General features: G+C 39.1%; 1 protein-coding gene across 2 annotated transcripts in view; it reads right to left on the minus strand.

Moving 5' to 3' along the window:
• Positions 1 to 2,505: 2,505 nt before the first annotated feature.
• The window catches only part of SNTB1 (syntrophin beta 1), a 242,551-nt gene continuing 218,402 nt past the window's right edge, over positions 2,506 to 26,654 (minus strand). Inside the window, exons 5-7 of one of the 2 annotated variants that reach the window (XM_079141537.1) lie at positions 15,482 to 15,678; positions 8,722 to 8,912; positions 2,506 to 5,727 (exon numbers count right to left, since the gene is read on the minus strand). In XM_079141537.1, coding sequence (XP_078997663.1) covers positions 5,635 to 5,727; positions 8,722 to 8,912; positions 15,482 to 15,678 — 481 coding nt within the window. In that variant the 3' untranslated portion in view covers positions 2,506 to 5,634. The remainder of the gene's footprint in view (positions 5,728 to 8,721; positions 8,913 to 15,481; positions 15,679 to 26,654) is intronic. The other variant, XM_079141538.1, reaches the window with a different exon arrangement.

The following is a 26,654-nucleotide window of genomic DNA, read 5'->3' on the forward strand; positions in this document are numbered from 1 at the left end:
GTATTTATTTTTAATTCGAGACCGGGTCTCACTCATGCTGGCCTGAGCATGCAATCCTCCGGCTCAGTCTTCCTAGTTGCTGGGATTAAGGTCTGCTCCCTCCCTCTCTGCTCATCAGTGTAATGGGCAAGTCATGGTCTTGGGCCAACTTCCCTAGAAAACCAAACTTGAGGCGAAGACTAAGTACTAGTGATTTATTCAGAAGGTCCAATCCCAGCACCCTGAGAGTGATGGAAAAAAGAGGAGAAGAGGGTAAGGAAGACAGGAAAGCAAGGCGAAATGCTACATTAGTGCCCTGTGAGGCCCAGAGAGGCAGCCAGTCCCTCAGCTGCAGGCCTCTTCATCACATAATATGTCTCAGGAGGGATGGAGAATGGAGCAACCGTGCCTCAGACAGGGATGCAGAAAGGAGGAAGAGCTTTGCTTATCTGCTCAGCACCTTCCTGTTGCTAATCCTGCTCAGTCCCACAAAGATTTAAATCCCCCACCCATCGTTCTGCATAGCTCAGTTTATTACCATTAGCAGCCGCTTGAAAGTCAGCCTCTGTGCCCCACAGTGTGGCTTTTCATCCAAGCCTGGAACTGATGATAGGATCCAGAAAGTAAGTAAGCCTCTCCTCCTGGTTGCCTGGCAGCAGACACTTGCAGGCAAGCACCTCATTTGCTCTAAGGAGCAGAAGTGGAGCCAGCCATGGTGGTGCCTGAGCTTGAGTAAGTGGCTGAGAGGTTAGTTGTCAAGATAACGGCTTGAAGGAATCTGAGGAGATAGAAAGGATGTACCCAGGACAGTGATGGAACCTATTTCCTAAATGTAAGATGAAGAAGTTTTTAAAAAGCAAAGTAATGTTAATAAAATCATATGCATTTCAATATGGAGATGCTTTGGTACCACTGTATTAGAAGACACAATGAAGTAGTTGAGCATTTGACTCTTACCTCGATTTGCCGTTAAGGAGGCAGGAGTGTCCGGTGGAGTCTTTTGACTCTTCTTGAGAACCCCTTTAAAAGAAAGTATGGGGACAGCACCTTGCAGAACTTGCACTTAGAGGTTTTGTCCATATTAGCACTTAGGATTGTAGAATATGCACACATATCTTTGTGCCAGGGTTTATTTAGTACTGATGGTTACATTGACTATTTCTTGTTTCTTGTTAGAAACAGTGCTGCAAAAATGATCTTTATGCATTAGCCTTTGTGTGCTTGTGTGATCATATCTCTAGAATAAATTCCCACAAGACAAAAAGTACATGCGTTTTAAAGTTTTATGGATTTTGACAAATTTCCCTCCAAATGATTACCAAATATACAGCCACTGATGGCTATCTAAATGCCTATGTTCCTATCCCTCCCACCACTAGACATATAGAAGGTCTAAATCTTGTCAACTGGTTCTTTAAGGATGAAAAGGAAAAGCTTTGAATATCCTGTTGAAAACCATTTTTTAGCTCATTTTACATTACTTAGTAGCTCTCAGTCTTGACTTGTCTTTGTATACAGGACATTCATGGGGAAGAGAAATTGGACTTTCAGTGCTTTCTACGGTAGAACCAGGGTCATGACTCAAGGTTAGAGAGACAAGAAGTTTCGGTTTGAAAAGTGTAAGGTCTTGCAAACAATTCTAGCCATCAAACAATGGAGTGGCCTGCCTGAGGAGATAAGGAATTCCCTCCTCAAAGCTGGAAAATTTCAATTTCAGGCTGGATGAACATTTTCAAAGACATTCAAGAAGAGATTCCTGAGTTTACTGGTACATTATATGAGGTCAGTGTTTCCCAAAATGTAGTACCTTGACCACAATGTGGGTATGTGGAGGGGTGACTTTAAATGCTACAAACTTGAAACATTTTTTAGTTGGTGTGTAGATCTTATGTTGCTATGTTACTGGAAAGTCACATACCTTAATATATGAAAGTAACACTGCCGAAACTATAGATTGACTTTGGGCAAAAATGTGCTTGATGACCTCTAAGGTCCTTTTCAAAAGTTCAGTTCCAAAATCTAATCTCAATACTGCTGAAGTTTCGACTAGTAAAAAGACTTTTGAATCATAACTTGATACACTTATTACAAACAATTTAAAAACAATCCAAATTATAGTACAACAGAGAATTCAAATACTTAGAACCTGGTGTACATGTCAAATCCCATGAAAATTTAGTTAAAAGTGAGATCCCTAAGTCCCAGGTAAAAATCTATCCTGAAACTAGTGTCAACTTAATAATTCAGAGATAATATTAATATTTTAGAGAGTCTGTCAATGTTTACTACAATGGTATCAAATCTGTATATTTTCAATGAATTCAGAAAAAAAAGATAAGTGAACACACACAAAAACTTGCTAGTGGTGTCCCCTTTACCATTAGTCCCTCCAAGGCCAGTCTTGACAGAAAAGAATAGCAGTATGTGTCTTCATACTCCCACGGTCCTCTGTAACTACCATGAAACCACCATCCAATCCACTATGGTGTATATTTGGGAATGTAATATAAACTTCTGCTGCAGAAATCAGGGGTGAATATTTATTTAATCCACACGTAAACAGTACATGATGTTCACGGTGCTATAAACAGACACTGAAACAAAAATACCTCAAGGTACATCCAAAAATCATTCTCTTACCCCAACCTACTCTGATCCCCTCAATATGGAATATCTAATATTTGTAAAATGGGTTACAAATGTCCTGTCCACTAATTTTAGGAGAATCTTGCTAACCATTAAGACCATTCTTTCTGACTTCAACCAAGCAGGGTCAACAAGCTTTTGGACAAAGGACCAATTGAACAAATTAATTAAATGCCTCTGCCTGTGTATTTTGTAATAAATTTATGGCACTATTTTTCCTACTTAGTTCAAATCAGAAAAAAAAATCTATATCCATATTTCTATTGGCCTTTTTGAAATTTCTGTTAAGATGGGTTACAGGGATATCCTCACACAAGAGAACTTGCCTTCATCTAATGACAATGGGCAGCTTACCACAAAGTACAGATCAAACTATTGTTCACCTGTATGGTTTTATGTAGAGACAAACACTGTGAATTTAATAATTCATGAGATTGTACACACGGCAAATTAGAAAAAAAAAATTCCCCAGAATGACTCAGTTGATCTATTGACTCAGACATGATCCAGATCTGAGTCTGTGCCATATACACTAACACACATCCAAATAAGATGAAGATATACAGTATTCATTCTAACTTTCTGAATTCAAAGTGAGAAAAAAGCTGATTATTTTAAATTATTCATTATAGCCACTCTGATATGATACACTTTAATTGGGAGGAAAAAATGGTTCATATACACAATTGTCTTAGTAAAATTTTCTATTTCTTTGCTAATAACACATTTTAACTTACTTCAGAAAATGCATTAATTTTATTGAAATATATTTTTCCTAAAATATAAATATTTAAATTAAATTTTTATAAATGAAGAGTATATAGTTTCTGTTGACTCTCACACAAGTATCAATCAGTCCGAAACTTAAACGATGAGGAAATAATATTTGTAATTATGATCATTTTAATTTGTCTATAAATATATATAGGATCTTTGCAACTTAATTATGAGTCATTAACTCATACTTCATGTAGTACCGAGCACCTTAGATTACATATTGTTGAATTAAACTATTGGCATTAATATATGCATTTTAATATGTTATTTACAATACACAAGTATAATTCTCTTGTATAACAACATTCCAGTGATTTTGAAAATATATAGTGAAAGAGTGCAATGTAATTTACAAATGTGTCAATGCTTTCTTACAGTATTTAAGCTAAGACTTCACTCTTCAGCATTTTAAAATAGGAAACAAACAATAAAATGTCAGTGTCCTAAAGCTTTGTTTACTAAAGCATGGTTTATAAAATGCTAACTTCACAAGATGCTCCCAGAAAGTTCTGTGGGTAAGTGTAAGAAAGGACACACCAGATCCACCCACTCAAAATCCACTTGAAGAATCACAATAAGCATTAGAGTTTTTGAAGTGGCTGGCGGTCATGAAATCTGTTTAACATTTTAAAACTCAGTATTGAACAAAAATTTTTATTACCAAACCCCTATCGAAACCCCTGATCAAATCACTACTTAATCAAAGCCCCTTGGAACTAGTGTCTGTACGCTACATAATTTGGGAAAATGTTGATTTAAAAATAAAACTTTACAACTCAATAAACATTTATGTTCAAGGGAGCAAATCTACTTTTTTAAAAAAAAATTTCACTTTTTAAAGCTCTTTGCATAGGTATTTGCTAAAATATAACTCTTAAAATATGGTCTAACACAGAACACTTGTCCATGTAAACTACAGGGGAAAGGAGTACAGAAATGCTCACAGAAATTCTAGGGCTAATTTTGAAGGTTTGAGGAAAGCTACACCAAAATCAAATAATGGATGTTATTTTTAGTGAATTAATTTTGAAGGATAAAAGCAAAAGCATTAAATCAGTAATGTGCTATATACTGTCTCAAAATATTCTCATAGAAAAATATCAGGTCATTATATTATTTCCCTGGAGTCCCAAAAGAGTTGCAGATGCTATCAATAGATCTGACTACAGTGCTGGGTCCATATGTAAAACCCACCATCATCCAGAATTACATGAGACTGCTTGAAATGCATGCATACAAGCACAAGCAGAAAGAAAGGTCAATCAATTGCTGAGTACTTCCATTGAAAACAATGAAATGGGGACAATTAATTAACCCCAATCAGGTGGATTGCTTTTTATCTATAATTATACATATGCATATATGATATGGACATATATGCATATATATATATATATATGAATCAGATGACAATCTCTTTTTTTAAAATACAACTTTCTTTCTATAAATAAAGCTATCAGTCTTGGCTATAAGATAGCAGACCTTGGTGTGAGTGTAATCCCAGAATTAATCATCTTTTGTACACACAACTCTTCAGCAAAGCTTTGCAATTTAAGCAGTCTACTTTGGCTCAGATTCCACTAGCTTATAGCTCAGATCAGCATCTGATGTTTTATTTAATTCCTGCTCAACCTATGCCAGTGAGAACACTTTGGAATCATTCTACATCACTGAAAGATAATTGATTAAGAAAAAAGAAACAACAGTTGCTTCATACTTCAATGAAAGGTGGGTTTCTATTTACAGTATTTTTTCTTTCCCTACCAGTGAAAGTCAAGTCAACTAGAATTAGGAAATAAAATCACAATAGAACTAGGGATCATTGTTGCTGGGGCGGAAGGAGTAAATGAAATGAGCCATTTCTCATGTATTCAGCCCTTGCTTACCTGGGTGAACCAGTAGCCTAGAAACTGGTATGATTAAGATCTATACATGCTGTTCTAATGGCCATGTCCTTGATTGTCATGTTTTAGAAGCTATGCTATGTCATATCACTTCTTTAACCCCGCTCTGTTCTAAAAAGTTCTACTCTGATCTTCCTCATGGTATTATCTTAGAGTACCCTGTGTAGTTGCTGAACTGACAGAGGACCCTGGGACAGCTGCACGTGACTCCCAAGACTTGAAGCTGGCCTTGGTGCTGCATCGGGTGCACTGCTCACTACAGGTGGTGCCTGACATCACTCTCTGGTGGCACTGCAGACCTCTTTTCTAAGGCAAGTCGCCCCTCTGTTTAGGCCACCAAGCCCAGTCTTGTAATCTTAGCCGAGAGAAAGGAATGAATGATGAAGACGATCGGCTTGGGGCAGGAATGAAGATCCAGTTGCTGAAATTTAAAAAGAGAGCATGAGAGATTTTAAATTAATGCTTGATGCAGAATAGTGATTTACACATCAAAGAGATCTATACACACTTCAGCTTTTAAGTGTTAACTGGAGCAATTATGTTTTGAAATCATTGCCTCCCAACGAGATAAAGGAATAACTCTTTGAACTTGTTCCTTGCATCTCATATATCTTTTTTTTTTCTGAAACAGATTTTGTGAAATTTATCTATATCAGTCCCATAAATATTGATGCTGCCCTTCTTGACTGTCTAAACCATTTATTTTTGGTTCAACAATCATGATATTTATGTAGGGTTTGGGACAGAGTGGAGCAGTACTAAATCACACACCTAAAGATGAGATTTGAGTCCTGATTCTGGCACTTTTTAGATGTATAATCTTGGCCAAGTCACTTAAAATTCTTCTCAGTCCTATTAACCTGCAGGTCCTAAGAGTATTAAATAAGATACAGCCTGAGAGATTCCTTGTCAACCGTGATCACAGAACCCCAAGCAGCTGTGCTCTCCTCGTCCTGGACTCTTGCAGCTGGGTAAGCAGGTGTGTCGCATCTCTATGAAGGTGACTTATCAGGCCTTATTTGACTCAGTGCAGTTGCTGCAGAACCCAGCACACACGTGGTCAGAGCATGAAAGTTCTTCCCCTGATGAATTCTATCACCTGACCTGATTTGGGAAAATTGGGGGAGCTATACCATTTCTCTTCTGCTGTCCCCATTTTTGTTCTGATGATGACACTGTTGGAGATTAAGAACTGGAAGGGACAATAATATCTACCAAAGCTAAGACTGTGCTCATTACAAATCAGGTACTAAGCTTGTCTCTCTCTTACTTAATTCCCTCTCACAAAATCCCTATGAGGTAGCTATGGTTGCTATCTCCATATTTTATACAGAAAAGCTGAGATTTGGAGAAGCTGTGTTACTTTCTGAAATTGTAGAGCCTACAGAGAGTAGAAAGTGTGGACTCAATGTAAGTCTATTTGATGCCACAGCCAAGGCTTTGCCCACAGCGTCCTATGTCACTAACACAGACCACAGCTTTTGAAGGACTATTAAAGAAAGCCCGTTTCATTCCCTGTATTTATGGACAGGGAGACTCAGATCCAAAGAAATAACAGGACCTCTGCAAGACAATTGGTAAGTTGTTTGCAGACTCAGATAATCCAGGAGACCTTGCTACCCTCAGTCTATTACATTTGCTACAACTCGACTCTGATCCCCTTCCCACACCAGAAAGGCCCACTGCCTGCCTTCTGGGGTTGCTCAACCATACATTCAAAGCTGTGTCTGATCTTGAGCTTATCAACCTAATGTACCGGGATAAACAGTCCTTCCTAAATCTTCTAAGTCAGGTTGTAATTACAAGCAGAAAGGCTGGAATTTAGACATAAGTGATTTTCCTCATGGGCAAAAATAGTCTTGAATTTTAAGCCAAGAATAAAATAGGAGACTGATTCCTGTTCTTTTCCACTGCGCTAGAGAGTAGTCACCTTTAGAAAAAAGTACACAGCTGAGTGATTGATAGATCAGCAATGGAACTATAAATCTTCTTAGTAAAATGGGCCTTCACGTCACCTCTTTATTTCCAGTTTGCTTTAGGCTACAATTTAAGATTGAAACACACACAAACCAAACAAGAATCCCATACAATTCTGTAGATCCATTGTAAAGTTTAGAAAAATGGTTGGCTAGAAAGATTTCCCAGAAGTGGGTAGGGATCAACTGTGCGCCACGTAAGTGAACTTCAGGGCAATCGCCTGTGGCACCCACAGCAGGGAGCCTGGTCCTGTGCTGAGGAGAGCAGTGTCACAGGACGCAGAACAATGAAGTGTTGACATAAAAGGCTCTAAACTGTGAGGTATGACCTTGGCTTGTCCCTTCATTCAGCTACTTCTGGACATCCCAAAATTGTTTCCAGAAAAATAACCTGTAATTTCCTACAGGAGAAATGACTGTACTAAGTGTGAAGAGATAGAAGTAGAGGAAGAATTGCGGAAGACCAGCAGCTAAACTGAAATAACTTGAGTTTGCAAGTTGAGGTCTGTCTCCTGTGTTTTACATATTCTCCATCCATCCCTTTTATCAAGGGGAGGTCAACAAATAGTTCTTGACTAACTGGTTGGCTAGGAAGGACTTGAACAGAGACTAGTTAATGTAAAATCTAGGGCCTCCTTGAAGTTCTCTACTTGACAACCTAAATGAGATGCTATACCTTCCTGAGAAATGCACAGAACTACACTTGCCTGAGAGTAGACCAATGTGCAGTTCTCACCCTCTGTGGAACTGGAGTAATGTGTTTTTCATCAGCAAGCAGCAGTGATCGCAGACAATCTTGTGTTTAAACACATGGACTATTTGCATTGGTATGAGAGATATAAATGTTACCTTCACCAGTCAATGTGCTAATTCTGTTGGGTATTATTTGACATTAGCCTCAAACTTCTGTGCCCTTGCCTGTCCCTCTCTCCACTCAGATAGAGTCGATCAGTAGTTCCTTCTGCCCATGCTACTCTGTCCCTTGTCCAACACCTCCTACCTCGTTGCTCTTACCCTCTCTGTTTCTCTGAGGCCTCGTGGGCGGCAGGGAATGCTTCATCTACCTCCCTGTGTAACACCTGGAACAATGCCACAGTCTTATGGGCTGCTCCATACTTTTAAAAAATGAATGTCACATTTTTTTTAAACTTCTGAGACCTTATTTGATAAGAATTTAATGCTAACCTTGTAAAGGATTCTTTCCTTTGATTCAAATATTTATGCAGTCTTCTAATGAAAAGTGAGACCAAAGGAAGAACATTGAAATAATTGAATCTAATCACTGTTTTTCAAGGATCAAATAAAACACGGACTTGCAGGTACTTTGTTCAGAGTCAGAAACTCAGTGAATGCAGGCAGCACTGTGTCCACGACTCACTGCAGGTACGTGGCATGATGAAAGAAATGAAATCACACGGTCAAAAGAGAAGTACACTTACAATCTCTCCTTCTTTGCCTCCAAAATCTAAATACAGCATCCTGATTCCATCATCAGAAGACATTTTGAGCTTTTCATAAGGGGATTGTATGATTGTCTTGGGAAAGGCACCCTCCTGTGGCTCGGTGGAGACAGAAAATCCGTTCTCATAATGGATGGTCAGGCGGCACTCCTGGTTTTTGTAGGTGCAAGCTGAAGGAGAGAAGCAGGGAGACAAGTATAAATGGTGGAAATTGATCCATCAATTGATTTTCCCAGGTGCTTAATACTTCTCGTCTCCTCAGTCCCAGAGACTAGCCACAAATTTCTTACTAAAATTAAAAAAATAGTAGTTGTTCACACAAATATCCTCTTTGGATTGATTTTCTTCTTTTTCATTTTTTGTTTTGTGTTTTTTAAGGCTTTCATTAGTGCATCATAGTCATACAAAGTAGTAGGGTTCATTCTGACATGATCACACATGCCTGGAATTTAATTTTTCCATTCCAGTCTCCAGTGCCTCCTCTTTTCCTCCCCTCCTCCCTCTTCCTATTCCCCTTCCTCCACTCTACAGTCTTCCTTCTATTGATTTGCTTTTTAAAAAATCGGTCCTTTGTAGATAAAGGTGGAATTCGCTGTGGTGTATTTTTGTACATGTACATCATTTTGTCAAGTTCAAATATTTGGATTGTTTTTGATATTATAATTCCACTAGCTCCAAGGAACTGAGGGATATAAAATGAAGGAAGTTCCTTCTGGTGGGATTCACTGAATATTTCCTGGGCTCTGGCCCTTTTCTGGCCATCTAATGCACCAAGTTTAAGAGGCATCAGCTACACTTGCCTTCCAATGGCCAGATGGTCCTTTGCTTGAACCAGAAAAAAAAAAAAAAAGCCACCTCTGAGTCGTCATTCTGCTCTTCCCCATGTGGATACCACACACACACACACACACACACACACACACACACACACAATGTTATGTCTGCCACTGGGTGAAAGAAGGGCGTGGTCCCTCACCATGATCCCAAAGTTAATATATGGAGCAAACTAAAGAGCTCAGAAATATGTCATTTAAAAATAATTTAGTTTTTGATTTGAAAAGGTCTAACGAAGCTCGTTTCAGACAGTGAAAGCGGTACTCTGTTAATGTCCCTGATGATTGCTGTAGGAACAGACCCTAACTTGGCACCTTTCACCAGGATGCTCTTTCCTCCCCCTGGCCCAGGAACCTCAGGGGTGGTATCCAAGGGCATCCTCTCATCCAAAGGAACAGAAGAAAGTCTCACAAGCAGGTCTGGCACCGGCTTTTTTATCAGTGAGTCTCACTGTATTTAGGGAAAGAGTCCAGTTGTTCAAGCCTATGAGCTGTGCAGGGGCACTGTCACCAGCACCCTAGTCCCTATGTAGGAAGACTTGTAAATGTATCATTTAAAACTCACAATCAAAGAGTCCTGAAAGGAGTTATTAAGTATAAGATTGGCTTTTTCTTTCCCTCATAAAACATGACCTTTAATAGGCTTCGGCAGGCCAGTCGAGTGGGGTTTGATGTACATCTAAACGATTTAGGGAAAACCAAGGCATTTTCTTTGCTGGGGGGTGGTGGGGAAGAGGAAGAGGAGGATACTACTGCTTGGGAGCTCACTCTGTACCATTATTAGCTCTTCTCTTGCTGAATGTAACCTTAACACAAACTCATGAAGCAGGAACTTAGCCCACTATTACAGGTGGATAAAGCAAAGCTCAGAAAGATGAACACGTCACCCTCTGGGACATTCAACCTTCAGAATCCAAGTTCTTTCCATTCCGCATCACATATCTTTCCCTTGGAGGCGTATGAGATGGGACCATGGCAAAGAGTTTCCCAGCTTTCTCCCTTCATGAATAATGGACATCAGACTTTGGGGAAGAAAGAGGGATCTCTCTTGCTCACAGAACGAGGTGGCTTTTAGCTGGAGCTCTGATGGAGACACGTGTCCCTTCCTCTGATTCACTGCAGACTCCTTTCAACTTGGACGTAAGGGTGACCTTTCCTGAAGCTGTCCTCTCTAAGAGGTCTGAGTCCTCTGCCACACCCCAGTTCAAGGATGACCAGGGTCAGGGGCACAGAGGTAGTGACAATGCCATCCTGGCTCCTCCTTTTCAATGGCCTCCACCTCCACCACTTGCAGAATACATGAGAGGGCTCTAAACGTGGTTGTTCTATCCTTCCTCCACGTTCAAACTCTGTGCTGTGCCTTCAGGTATTCTCACTTAGCTGAGTGTGATGACTTTTAACTTCAGTTGAACTCAAATGGTATTTGTGACCTTTATGTAAAGGAATCGGCTTCCAAAAGATGTTCTCAGTCTACACAGGATAAACTGTACACATATTCACATTAACTGAAGCTCTGCTTAGAACAGAAACCCCTTCCCCCAACCTCTATAGGCGTGTTTCAAGGTGTAACTGGGTTGCACCTTTAATCACTTCCTTTCTTCTCTGACGTTACTCAGCTCGCTCAGCCAGCTTTGTTATTCTTCTTTGGCTAGTCGATGAACAGCCTCATTATTTTCCTATTGAAGCAGAGTTCAGCTTATCAAAACAGAAAGATTTTACAAAATTCATAGGACGTCAACCAAATTCCCTTGGCTATCTCTATTCTTTCCTAGAACACTCCAAAAAAATGTCACATGGAATATTAATTTGCTGATATTACATATATAAATTAAGTTTGGGTGGTTTGGGCTTTTTCATTCTCAGGTCAAAACTCTAGTCTTTCTTGTCATGAGCATAGGCATCCAAGATAAAAGCTTCACTATAGAAGTAAAAAATGCAATTGAAAATTTAGACTTAACAGACATATATAGAATAGTCCATCCATTAATGATTGAATACACTTTCTTCTCAGCAGTATACAATCCTTCTCCAATAAAGACTGTGTTATGTAAGCAATCACATACATTGGCATGCAATTGTAATATTGCCTTAATATATTTTTAGCATCTGCAAGGTTTATTTTGATAACTGTCTTTCCACTGATATTCATTTTCGTGTTCCTGTTTTTTTCTTGATTAGACTTGTTTATTTTTAATCAAATTTTAGCTGTATTATTTCCTCTCTGTTTCATATATTTCTTCTCCTACTCTTTTTTCCTTCCTACAACATAATTTGAAAATAATTTGTTATTTTAGCTTCTTTCTGATACAAGTACTTTAAGTTATAAATGTTCATCTGAGTACTGTTTCATTCCAGAGGTTCCGATATTTTAATCTTTTACTCTCACTTAGTTCGAAGCACTTTTTATTTACTTTTCTTGTGCTTTCTTCCTTGATCTCTGAGATATTTAAAAGTGTGCCATTTAATTTTGAAATAGTTGACGTGTGGGGGTGGGGTTCTATATATCTTAAGGTGATTGATTTTTAATGTAATAAATTATACAGGAAATAGTCTGCATAATGATTTCAAATTTTTAATAAAGTAATGGAAATGCTTTTTATATGATTGTATTGGTTACATACATGTCAAAACTGATCAAATTGCATACTCAAATACGTGCATTTTATTGTACTCAGTTTTACCTTAATAAAGCTATGGGTTAAAAAAAAAAAAGAAATTAAAGCCACAATGAAACACTATTCTACACTTATCAAAATGGTTAGAAATAAAGACTTACCATATCTAATGTTGATGAGGATATAGCAAAACTCAAGCCTGGTGAGAATGTAAGTTAACAAAACCACTTTGGAAAACCGTATGGAGGTTTCTTTAAAGTTAAGTATATGTTTATATAATCCAACCATTACACCCCCAGATATTTAACAAAGAGGAATGAAAACATATGTCTATGAACCCTCCTACTTAATGTTCACAAAGCATTATTTGTAACAATCCCAAACTGGAAATAAACCAGCTGTCAACTGATGTGGTGTAGCCACACAATGGAGCACTATTAAGTAATGAAAAGGAATGAGCTTTTGATCACTCAGAAACATGGATGAATCTCAAAACAGTAATACTAAGTGAAAGAAGCCAGAATGGCCCTGTACCTTACCCCTTAAAAAGAGTATATACTGCATTATTCCATTTACATGAAACACTAGAAAGTGCAAACTCACTTATTATAATATAAAGCAGGTCAGTGACAGCCTGGGGATAAGGTTGGGTGACAGAAAGGGGCAGCAGAGACTTCAAGGTAATAAATACATTCTTTATCTTCATTGTAATGAGAGTCTCACAACTGTATATGTATTTTTTAATTATACACTTTAAATATGTGAAGTTTTAATGTGTATTATGCCTTTATAAAACTTTTAAAACTCACCCCATCCCCCCAAAATATAAATTATTATACAAAATATAAATAATATAATATATTATTTCCAATAATGAGGGGAAATATTTGGGGGTACAAATTAGTCTTGAGGTAATTATGACAAGGCACTGATTATCTTGAATATGCTGCAACAGAAATGCTACAAGCATCTGGCTTTTCAAATACAACAGGTAGTACAGGAAGTACTACATGGTTCTATGAGTCCCCTCTTTTAGAATGCTCCTTGGTGCCTGAGAAGTTGCACCCTGGTGTAGTACTAGTCAAAGAGTGGTCCATGGACCAGCAGCATCAGTGCCACCTGGAATCCAGCAGATGTCATTTTCAGGCCCCACCCCAGAACTACTGAATCTGAATCTTTGGGGGCTGGGGAGGGTCAGTAATTTGAGGTTTTTGAGGATACAACAACACAAAATTATGATGATTGTTTTCAGTGCAGCTGAAATTTGGAAGCATCATTCTTAAATGTCTGGTAGGGAATCTTCTTCCTTTTGAGTAGAGGCTTAATGGAAATGTTGTAGATTTACACTGTCCAACACAGTAATCTTTAGGTATGTGTGACTGCTGAGCACTTGAAATATGGCTCGCACAACTGAGGAAATAATTAAACTTCAATAATTTAAATTTAAATAGTCACAGAAAGGCCATTATATTGGACAACACACGTCTTGAGATAATAATAATGAGAACAGCAATTGATGATACTACTTACTGACAACCACCCTGGGAAGTGAGTCCTATTATTTCTATTACACCTCTGAGATATTGTTCTCCTATTTTTATAAATGAGAAATTAAGGGATTATGAAAATGATTAATAAAGAAATAGAATTGGAATTTGAATCCAAGCCTATCTGAATTTAAGAATTTAATAGTCACACCACTTGTTACTATAACCTTGTACTGCTTCCACAGAAAAGGAGACATGAAAGAAATCATGAAAGAAGAGGTTGGACAATACTACAAAAAACAAACAAACAAAAAAAAAACCTAAGAAACCCCAAATTAGAGTTAATGGAAGACTTGCTGAGGATATGAGCAGCTATGTCACTCACAAGATGCTCTTTTATCAGTGTCCCTAGGAGACCTGAGAGAGGTTGGTCATTGGTCTCAGAACCAGAAACAAATTGTTATATAGATCTCAGGAGCAGGAAAAATAACTTTGTAGACACTGCTGACCGTGCATTGTGCTGGCTGATACAGAACACAGGGTGAAATAGGAGTCCACCTTAGCAAATGTACAAGACTCTGCAGCGTGAATTTTGTTTAATAATGTTACCTTAGATTTCATATTACTTTTCCAGTCTCTTAATCTACCTTTGCCCAATTAAAGAATTAAATTATCTATATCTACATATATCTGCATATTTATATATGTTTCCATATCTAGCTGTCATCTATCTGCTTTAGAGAATGGCATGAAAATGACTCAATACAGCAATGTGAACAGAATTGCTGTCTGTGATTCACTGGTATAAAAGGGGATGGTGAAGGAGCAATGGAATTCAGGGTGACATGGCCTTTGTTAAAGTCAGTTCTGTCATTAACTAGTTGTGTGACCTTTGGCAAGTTGCTTAGCCTTTCTTAAGAATTTGCTTCCTGGTTTGTGAGGCTGACAAAGAGAATTGTGGCTGTCAGATGAGATGGGCAATTTATTGTGACCCAGGACCATGCACAGGCATGCCCACAAACACATGCACACCCCTGAATAAAAAGTTCTACAAAACGTTAAAATAATATGTACACTGATGTCTCTATTCTATGTTATTCAATTTTTAAAATGTTGGCCTTGTTTCATAAATTGATTTTGAACTCACCAAGAGTTACTTCTCACTGAATGGGAAAATAAAGACATTATATAAAATACCTAGTGTACAGTGGGTACCCAATAATTGATATAGGTAGTTACCTGATATATTTCCAATATTATTTGGTGATAAATTACTCTGAATCAGTTCAGGTAGTTTATTACTAAGAATCCTACTGGTTCTTTTCCTCCAGGAATCGACTTACCAGTTATGACTAGAAAAATGGTAACTGACTATCCAAATTACCTACCAATTTTCTTTTTCTGGTGGGGAGTGAGTAACAGGGATTGAACTCTGTTGCATTCAACCACTGAGCCACATCCCAGCACTATTTTGTACTTTATTTAGAGACAGGGTCTCACTTGGTGCCTCCTTGTTGCTGAGGCTGGCTTTTAACTTGCGATCCTCCTGTCTCAGCCTCCTGAGCTGCTGATTACAGGAGTGCCCCACGGTGCCTGGCTCCTACAAACTTTCTTGAATGAAGACGAAACAAGGTTTTTCACCATAAAAACCTTTGCTTATATTTCAGTTGGGCATACAGTGCCTGGGTTGAGAAGAATTTTAAGTACCTCAGAAGGCCAGTAATGGGACTACTTTGAGGCCAGCGTGGAGGATGTATCCTTCCTTGCAATAGGGATGCCAGCGGCCCAGTCCAGCAGTACTCACGGGTGGTGATTTCCGCAATGAGTTCCGCCGAGTTGTGGCACCCCTGTACGATGCTCCTGGTCCAATGCGAGAGGTCCCTGCTGATCTCTGCCCTGAAGAGATGTGTTTCAATGCCTTGCTTGGTACCGGTTCGGGTTGCAAAGGACAGATCCATGCCAGCCTGAGGTGATCCCTTCCCTGGACCTGAATGTACCAGCCTGGGGAGAGAGAGAGCGGGGAGAGATTGAGAGATCATTATGAAAAGATTCTTTTATCCACCAGGCATATTACCTAGTAGAAGCCCCAAATTGGTGATCTGTTTTCATTTTTGTGATCTCACTGGAACCAAATGGATACACTATACCCTTCTCCATGTTTTTCTCCCATCTTCTCTCCAATGGTAGATTGAGATCAAGAAGCTTCCAAGGGCTGCACATTTTATGAAACGCAAAGGGGTCAAATGATGAATTTAACTTGTGCAAATTCTGCTATGCTCATTCAGCAAAAAAAGAAAAAAATAATAAATAAACGAGAAAGAGAAGAGAATTTAAATGCTGTCTAAAGTTCTTTCCACCATTCCATTCCTGAGCATATGCGCGTCCCAGCATGAACATGAGATGGGAAAGTGAATCTATTGTTTCCTTGTGGGACTGAGTTTCCCTAGATCTTTGATAGTCAGGAGGACCAGGCTGCATTGAATATCCTTCTGGGTGGGTACTTTTGTTATGCAAATGACCTTCAAATGAAATCAAATAACTGAGGACTCAATTGAAGAAGCTACATGCAGTCTGTTTATCCTTGCTGGAGAAAGAATTGGCATTGGTGATGCTAGACTTCTTGAGAAAGGGTGGAAACTGTACTTTAGTGGGAATTTTTTTTTTAAATTTCTTTCTTTTTTTTATTATTTAAACAAATGGGATACATGTTGTTTCTCTGTTTGTACATGGAGTCAAGGCATACCATTTGTGTAATCATAAATTTACATAGGGCAATGTTGTTTGAGTCATTGTTATTTTTTTTCCTTCCCCCCACCCCTCCCACCCCTCTTTTCCCTCTATACAGTCCTTCCTTCCTCCATTCTTACCACCCTCCTTATCCCTAACCCTAAACCTAACCCTAACCCTAACACTAACCCTTCCTACCCCCCATTAGATGTCCTCATCCGCTTATCAGCGAGATCATTTGTCCTTTGGTTTTTTGAGATTGGCTTATCTCACTTAGCATGATATTCTCCAATTTCATCCATTTGCCTGCAAATGCCATAATTTTATCATTCTTCATGGCAGAGTAATATTCCATTGTATATATATGCCACAGTTTCTTTATCCATTCATCAACTGAAGGACATATAGGTTGGTTCCACAATCTGGCTATAGTGAATTGAGCAGTTATAAACATTGATGTGGCTGTATCTCTGTAGTATGCTGATTTTAAGTCCTTTGGGTATAGGCCAAGGAGTGGGATAGCTGGGTCAAATGGTGGTTCCATTCCAAGCTTTCTGAGGAATCTCCATACTGCTTTCCAGAGTGGCTGCACTAATTTGCAACCACACCAGCAATGTATGAGTGCACCTTTTCCCCCACATCCTCGCCAACACCTATTGTTGCTTGTGTTCTTGATAATCGCCATTCTAGTTGGGGTGAGATGAAATCTTAGGGTAGTTTTGATTTGCATTTCTCTTATTACTAGAGATGTTGAACATTTTTTCATATATCTGTTGATTGCTTGTACACCTTCTTCTGTGAAGTGTCTGTTCATTTCCTTAGCCCATTTGTTGATTGGGTTATTTGTATTCTTGGTGTAGAGTTTTTTGAGTTCTTTAGAGATTCTGGAAATTAGTGCTCTATCTGAAGTATGAGTGGCAAAGATATTCTCCCACTCTGTAGGCTCTCTCTTCACATTACTGATAGTTTCCTTTGCTGAGAGGAAGCTTTTTAGTTTGAATCTATCCCAGTTGTTGATTCTTGCTTTTATTTCTTGGGCTATGGAAGTCCTGTTAAGGAAGTCTGCTCCTAAGCCAACAAGGTGAAGGTTTGGACCTACTTTTTCTTCTATAAGATTCAGGGTCTCTGGTCTGATTCCAAGGTCCTTGATCCATTTTGAGTTGAGTTTTGTGCAGGGTGAGAGATAGGGGTTTAATTTCATTCTGTTGCATATGGTTTTCCAGTTTTCCCAGCACCATTTGTTGAAGAGGCTATCTTTTCTCCATTGCATATTTGTGGCACCTTTGTCTAGTATGAGAAAATTGTATTTATTTGGGTTTGTGTCCATTTAGTGGGAATTTAAGGAACGTTCAAGAATTTTTTTTTTTAATTACACAAGATTTTCACACTGACTTTGGAACTTATCCTTGCCATAAAATGTGACTTGGATAGTAAATAATTTTCTGAAAGACCCGTCTAAAAGTGTGAAGAATCAAAGCACTCTGAGCGCCAACTTCTGAGCAGGTACTGGCTCCTGCTTCTCACTCCTCACCTTGAAACACTCTGCTCCTTGATATCTCAATTCCTTTTGGGAGAGACTCTCATATCAATCATTTGCAGGGCTGCGTCAAGTATAATTTTGTAAATGTTACTTCTCTGCAGGGTATTTGCATTTTCATCCTTATCTTTGAATACAGAAAGCAACACTTTACCATTTGCTAGAGAAATGTCAGGTGTCTAGCTCCATGGTGGATGGCAGAGTTATTTCTTAGGCACAGAACTTGTTACCTCTAGATGAACAATTGCTCAAAGGAAATATAAAAGCTTATTTTTTTCTTGCAAACCTAAATACTGTCACACAAAATTATCAGTGGAATAAAGTGTATTTAGAGCCTGTTGGATTTCTAGTAACAAGATCATTGTGTGACTTGTAGACACTTTCTTTGGCTTTTAAAGTTAGAATTTGGAGGGAGAGGTGGTTTGCAATGCCAGCTTGAAGGAAAAGGTTAGCTGAAAAGCCTTCTGGCTGTGAGGTTCATTAAAGATAGGGAAGCCCATGATTTCCCCGGGAGTGGAGCCTTGGACAGTGTGAAGGGAAGTGGCAGCCACACCAGCTGCCCACACGGGTTTATCTGGCAGGCTGACACCTATTCACTCAGGAGACAGGAGGGCATTAGTTAAGAAGAAGTGAGCAAGTGACTGAGAAGCTGCTGGAGGATTCAAAGTCAAGTAAGGCCGAAGAAACCAGGAAGATTTTGCTCAAAGCTTGATAGAGATTTTAATGGGATTGAGGAACAGGTAACAATGTATTAGGAAAATGTATCTATAGCAAACGAGAGAGGTGTGTATTCACCTTTTCCTTCTTAAAACCTTAAAATTTGTACCAGTGGAGCCCAGGTGGCCAGCTGTGTGTTAAACTGAACAAGACAAGTTTGGGAGGCCTTCACTAAGTTCTTATTGACAGAAAATCAAAAAGATTGATTTTTCAACAAATCAAGTGTGGATTATTTAACATTTATACAAAGAACAGGTTGATTTGCCATTTAAAAAGGAATAGACAGGTTCAATTATGTTTTTTTTTTTTTTTTTTTTTGAACAAGACAGTATTAGTATAGTACTTTCTGGAAACTCTGAGAGAAAAGCAAATTGCTGTTTCTGATATCTAGTGTGTATACTGATAACAAAGAATATCTTCTTTAAATCAAAATTAAGTGAAAAACATCAGGCATATAAAGCTGCATTTGAACATCATTCAATTCTGTCTGCCACATGTTACATTTTTTAAGAATCACTACCTCATATGATAGGGTTGTGAAATGAAATGCAATAATCTATGTATTGTAGCTAGTGCAGAAACCAGCATGTGGTGTATATTCGATAAATATGTCCATGCCTTATACCTACCCTCAGTTTAATTCCTGCCCCATAGCATCAGAATTAAATTTGATAAAATATATAGAGCACTTAGTTCTGTATTTGGTACATCGCAGTTAACATGCCATAAAAATTGGTTCCTTTATGCCTTGCCTGACCTAACTCATTCTCACTTTCCATCCTTTGATATTCCATCTAGAGGGCCTCGACTCTGTCATAATCTGGTTCCGGCATAACTGTGTTATAGAGGCAGAAGCAAAGTGAGAACAAGATAAATCACTCAGAGGAATGCAGTGTGTGTGTGGGTGGGTTTGCGCGCTCGTGTGTGTATTTCTGACCAATGTTTATTTTTCTGGAGAGACTATACAACTGAAGTCAATAATAACTGGAAAATTTAATATGTTAGAAGATTCACACTTGGTAGTTCTGAGGATGAGAAATGATATTACTAACAGGACAAAACAAGATGTGAGATAGCCCTGTATCAGGCTGACTTATGCCGTGCAGCAGGAGTCTTCGGTGGGGAAGCCCAGCATGGTACAGAGAGTAATGATGAATAAAGGCACCCTTGAACATGGACTGATGGTGTGCTGTGTTATTCATCCCATCAAGAAGTTCTTATTGATTGAAAATGGTAAAGATAGGTTTTCAACTAACCAAGTGTGAATTATCTAATATTTATATTAAAGAACAGGTTGATTTACCATCTAAAAAATAGCAAACATGTTGAATTATGTGTTCTTTTTTGAATACGACAATATTGGTATAGTACTGTATGCAAACCCTGAGATAAAAACAAATTCATGTTTAAGCTAGTCTGTATATCCATAACAAAAGTTTATTTTTTCTAAGTTGATATTAAGTGAACTACATCAGATGTCTGCTATAGGCATGGATGCACATTCTCTGGATGGAGTATTATATAGACCTTTAAGTTATTTTATAAATACTATATGTAAATGTGGGGAATATCTGTCAATATGTTTATTGTAGAGTCTTGAATATATAACTCAACTATGTAAAATAAAAGCTTGGAAACAAATACATTAGAAAGGCAGTTTTAAAGGTGTTTTCATTTCTTCTTTTTTTTTTTTTAAGTTAAAAATTCCTCTTAGAAACATATACTATACTACACAATTTAAAGATGGGTTGTAAAATACTGAAATGAACCAAAACTTCCAATTTTTAGAATCAGGACTTCCATTGCACTGAAAAGCATATAAATTCTGACTCAGTAGGTCCTGAGTGTTTGGCTTGTTGCTTGTTTAGTGGTAGTGCCACTTCAGTGTTGGAATACGGAGTTGCTCAGCTATGCTGTTCTGCATTTGTTATGTCTGGGTTATTCTAAATTGAACACATCCACATCCTAACACCCAGTCCCTGAGCCGTGACTGTGGAAGAGCCCTCCTCAGGATGGAATTAACTGATTCTCCCCTGTGTCCTAACAATCCCTTACACCAAACAACTGGCCTCCAGCAAATGATGTATAGGACAGATGCTGACATCTGCAAGCTGTAGTGATTCTTCTGGATTCAGGGGAGGAGAATAGAGGAGCTTACTTCTCTGTTCAAATTCCTTCTCCTTCCAACAGATCACTGGAAATCACTATCCATTCATTCCATCAACAAATTAAGATTTTGCCATTCACCAGCTGATATTTGAATAAATAATTATTCATCACTGTTGTGGACTGAACAGTATCCCCCTTAAACTCATAGACTGAAGCCCTAAACCCTAATATGACTGTATTTAGAAATAAGATCTAAAAGGAGGTAATTAAATTTGTGTGGTTGTAAGGGTGGGATCTTAATCCAATTGGACTGTGTCCTCATATGAAGTGGAAGAGACCCCACAGACCTCCCCCCCTCCCTGTGTGGTCACAGAAGAAAAACCATGTGAGGATACAGCAAGGAGGCAGCCATCTGCAAGCTAGGAAGACAACTTTCACTAGAAAACAGCACTGGAAGCACCTGATCTAGCTTCCAGAGGTGCAAGAACCAAATTTCTGTTGTTTAAGCCTGTCAGGCTACTGGGAAGAGCCCACTCAACATATAGTCTATGCAAACCCAAGGCTCAGTGTGAGCAGAGCAGACACAGCCCAAGCCCTGAAGAGACACAGTTTAATAGAAAGATCCTTTCTCCCCTACTAATTCCTGGATCCTCTTTACTGCAGGTTCAGCCCCAGTTCTCAGGCAATTGATTTCTCAAATATAGAATTGAGTCAAAGCCAGCCTCTAGGAAAGGACCAGTGTAGACTATGAGTCAAGGTGGGTGAGTGAAGAAATGATTCTCCCCTCATGGGGACAACTCGATAACCATGATGATCTTCCTCCAGAGGGTGGATCTGAGCCTTGTGGGAAATTCTGGCACAATGAAGGTGTTATGGTTTGGATGTGAGGTGTCCCCCCAAAACCCATGTGGGACAATGCAAGAAGGTTTAAAGGAGAAACAATTGGGTTATGAGAGTCTTATCCAAATTAGTGAATTAATCCCCTAATGGGATTAACTGAGTGGTAACTGAAAGCGGGTAGGGCGTGGCTGAAGGAGATGGATCATTTGCGGCATAGCTGAAGGAGACGGATCAGCTGGGGCATGCCTTTGGGGTATATATTTTGTATCTGGTGAGTGGAGTCTCTCCCTGCTTCCTGATCATCATGTGAGTCTCTTCCTTCCACCACACTCTTCTGCCATGATGTTCTGTCTCACCTCGAGCCCCCAGATATGGAGCTGGATATCTACGGACTGAGACCTCAGAAACCATGAGCTCCAGATAAATTTGTCCTCCTCTGAAATTGTTCTTGTCAGGTGTTTTAGTCACAGCAGCAAAAATCTGACTAAAACAGAAAGATACCCTCATTTATTAAAATATGGAGTATCATCACCTCTTAGACCTCATTCATCAAGGTCATCCCCCACTGATGATCTTGGCACTCTACTTGATACATGGTAGGTGTTCAATAAATGTTGGTTTAATATCTGCATGAATGCATGCTTTTTCAAAAAAATTTTTTTTTAAATTGAATTCAATTTGCAAGGAAAAGCACACACACATACAAACTATTGATCTACTTTGAAATGTTCTGTGATCTGAGGCCAGCAAAAGGGCTTCCTAATGGACTTTTTATTTGTAGTCTACACTTAGGAACACATTACTGTAGCCAGATTCTGGGAATTGAGTGCCAAGTAAATGTCAGCAGACATTACGATTTTAAAAGTCTCCATTTGGACATTTGAAAGGTAGGGATGTAATCTGCCTGGGTTTTTCCCACTCTGCCAGTAACAGTCTTTTTACATTACTCCCAAGATTTTTCCCAAAGATCTGTCCTGATCTGCTGTCTCAGGGGGACTCTGAAATAGGCATTATTTATCTTTCAATTATTTTACATTTAAGCTATTTGTGTATCTTTAAAAATATGACCATCTGTCTCTTATCTGTGGCAGCAACTAAACTGCAGCAACAAAAAACTGCTATCTCCCAAGAAGAGATAACTTCCTTACCCAGCCAGGAAAAACCACTGTCACCCTGGGACAAGCTTTCAAGCTGCCATTCACACCCAGTTTCCAAGTCATCCCTGAAACTGCTGGAGAATCCTAAGGACGTGCTTTCTCCTGGTTACAAAATGTAGATTCAGATTCTGTGGTTGGAAGTACAGCCACGAACCCCAGCAATATTTTACATTTCCTCTTAGGTAGGAGTGTGAATAAGTGAAAAAATGAATAGGAGTCTCTTTTAGTCATTATTTTGTTGCTGTGGCCAAAAGAGTTGATAAGAACAAGTTAGAGGGGGAAAATTTTACTTGGGGCTCAAGGTTTCAGAGGTCTCAGTCCATAGATGGCCAACTCCTTGGGGCCCAAGGTTAGGCAGAAGGTCATGGCAAAGGAAAGCAGTTCAAGACACGACATTCAGGAAGCAGAGACTAAGCTTGGCTCCTAGGGACAATACCCCAAAGACATACCCCCAATGACACACCTGCTCCAGCCACACCTTACCTGCCTTCAGTTACCACCCAGTTAGGCCATTGGAGTGGATTTTAATGCACCCATTAGGTGAAGGCTTTCGGGATCCAATCATTTCACCTCTAAACTTGAAGACAGTGGGGTAAAGGAATGAAGCCATAGGTATGAGGAAGTAGAGCAGACACCTGGATTCCAATCCCAGCTCTGCTACTTACTGTGTGACAGTGGTAAGTTTCTCAAACTCTCTGTGCCTTCATTTCCTTAACTACAAACCCGGGGTAATAATCTTCCTATCTATGTGTTGTGAACATTAAATAAGACAATGGTGAGGAAAGGAGGGGGGGTAGCAATAGGAAGACAGTAGAATAAATCTAACATCATTTTCTTATGTACACTTACAGAAATACCTAAGTGAATCTCATCATAATACCCACAAGAATTGGGTCCTAATTAGAATAATATATATTCCATTCTGGTATAATTTTATAAAAATGGATACAACTGTCATGTATAACTAAGAAGAGCCAATAAAAATGTCTATAATAAAAGATGATAGCTGGGTGCAGTGGCACATACCTGTAATCCCAGCGGCTCAGGAGGCTGAGGCAGGAGGATCGTGAATTCAAAGCCAGCCTCGTGAGACCCTGTCTCTAAATAAAATACAAGATAGGGCTGGGGATGTGGCTCAGTAGTCGAGTGCCCCTGAGTTCAATCCCCAGTACCCCCTGCCCTCCAAGAAAAGAGGACAGTGAATAGTGCACAGAAGAGCAGTTATCACAATCGGTGCTGTGGGAGCCACATTATCATTAGAACATAACTTCTATCAGGGCAGGAATTTTTATTTGACTATTTCGTGCTGCATCCTTATCCCCTAGAACCATTCCAGGCACAGAGCAGGCACTCAGTAAATATTTGCTAAGTGAATGACTGAAGAGCTAGAATACAAAGATGATTACATAAGAAATTCGTGACTAAGGACTGTCATTATCTATCTCCCCTCCCACCCTCAGCCACACAAAGCAGGAGTGGCTAATGCTACTCCAAAGAATGTGGGTTCATGTCCACTAAATAATAATTTCCAGATTAGTTCAGTGATGAACAAAAGTAATCTTATAAGGTAACTAGGATGAACTCTTTCATAAGAACAGCCTAATATCCATTTCCTGTTTCTTCCTTTAAGTCCATCTTTAGCAACTGGCGTTTTTAGTAGTAACTTTCTGGTTTATTGGATTAGAGTTACCTTTTGGGGTCTAGGGGGTGAGAGGTTGACTATTTCTTCAAGATAGGAAAAATCACTAAGATTTCATGTTCATTGCAGCATGGATCCAATTCAAAGAGATGTATATAAATGTGTCCTCAAGTCAGATACAAAGGATAAAATGTCTTTAAATTCTTTCAAATACCCAAAGTGGTATATCCCATGAAGCTCAGATTAACTGTGAAAAGACCACTTCCACGTCAAATCTTTGTCCAAGACATAGGGGAACTTACAGTTAGAGATACTGCCATTCTTGCCAGATATCAGAACAAGTGTTTCTCTACCAACAACTGGGGTACTGGGCTGCACATTTTTTCCAAATCCTCAGACATGGCTCCTAGCCTTACTGCTTTTGAGAAAAACAAACAAGTAAAATACCCTGTCTCAGGAGGGATGCTTATCCACTCATTTAATTCTGGATAGGTGTTTGGGAATGTTGCATAAAATGTTCCATACAAAAACATTATTATTAATATCCTTAATTAAAGCAACAACAGTTGCAGCACACAGATTCAGCCAAATTAGGAAAATTACATATTAGGTAACTGGGTTGCTAAGCAATATTACATCCTCATTTTACTTAATTGCTGTAATTAGCATCTCCCACCAGATGCCACAGTGCAGGCCACACACAGAAAGAGAGAAAGAAGAGAGAAGGGAAGGGAAAGAGAAGGAAGGGAAAGCAACTGGTTAGATCCCTGAAATGATTCTGGTGATCTCAAGTACTCCCCCCACTAACCACTCAAATGGAGTCCAGCAGTCAGTAGATTCTCTAGGAAAGAGGTGTAGGGCAAAGAGTCACTGACAAGCACCCAACTGTCAGGTGGGAAGGGCTTCCCATGAGCCCCATGCCCGTCCAGCAGGAATAGCTGATCGATCACCTCCTTTCTATCTTCTAAACTTCTTCTGTCTGATTATGGTGCTGAAAATCAGGCAAGGCCCCACCTTCTAGAAAGGTGACGTTACTGAGGGATATTGATTATAAACAAAGACAGAAGAATCCGCAGCAAGACAGTTTGAGAACATTCTTGATTATTCAGTGGTATTTACCAGGTATAGACAAGTCATTGTCCTTCACACCTTCACCCATGGTCTCATGACCTTTCACAGCTGCCAGTAGTGACACTGAGGGAGGAAAGTGACAGCCCACGGGTGGGAAAGTTGGCACATGCTCCACAGACTCTTTGAAAGTGGTATCATAATCCCCACTTAAACGAAGAATCCATGGCTGTGCAGTGAACCAGCTGCCAAGATCCCCCAGTTAGAGTCCAGAATTTGAACCCAGGTTCATGTGTCTATAGAGTTCATATTCTTTCCATCACACCAGGAAAGGGGGCCAAACTCCAGCTCATCAGCTATAGAGGGAGGAGGAAACTGAAAGGAACAAAATGGAACAACGGCCTACCATCATCCATGAGCTAAAATTACCCATGGGCTGCTCCTCTCCAGAGGCAAATGGGACTTGCAGTCTAATGGATATTCTCACCTCATAATAGTGCAAAGTCTTGGGAAATTTTCCCTTTGAAGTTATCTTTTTTTTTTTTTTATTTAGCACTATTAGAGCTATACTTTTAAAACACATTTTCTTGAAACTTCTGATTATCTCTTACATGTTCTCTTGTCTCATTTATGCTTTAATTAGTTCAACATATGCCGCCGTGTGTGTGGAATACATATTAGGAAAAAGATCTTTGAGAATTTCTCCATGTATGGAAATGGCAATTAAAAACCAGTTCTGTTTTGCGGAGAAAATAAAACCACAGGTGAATAACCTGAGCAATCAGTTCTTACTACATTCGGTTTTCTATTTTATCCACATCTCGCTTTTAAAAAACTTCCTCCCATTGGTCACTTCCACAATTTTGGCCACTAACAGGAGCCTGTTAAAAGTTTCTTAAATTGTACTGAACATCCCTGCCCCAGGGAGGAAGCAATCCAGAGGCCACAGGAATTAGGGCTAGTGGTGGGTGAGGTAAGGTGTTCCAGTCTCCCCAGTTCCATCCCAGCTCCTCCACACCCTACAAGCCAACTGACACTCTTCTGAACCTCTGTCCTTCCATCTCAATGACATTAAGACACTAGGGGTCTCCGATAAAACTTACCAGTCACTCACACTCTAATTTCAATTGCTAGCATTTATCAATCACTTATTTCTTCTAATTCATTCGCTAGACATTTACAT

The sequence above is a fragment of the Sciurus vulgaris genome, assembly GCF_902686455.1.
Source record: "Sciurus vulgaris genome assembly, chromosome: 1".
Lineage (NCBI taxonomy): Eukaryota > Metazoa > Chordata > Mammalia > Rodentia > Sciuridae > Sciurus > Sciurus vulgaris.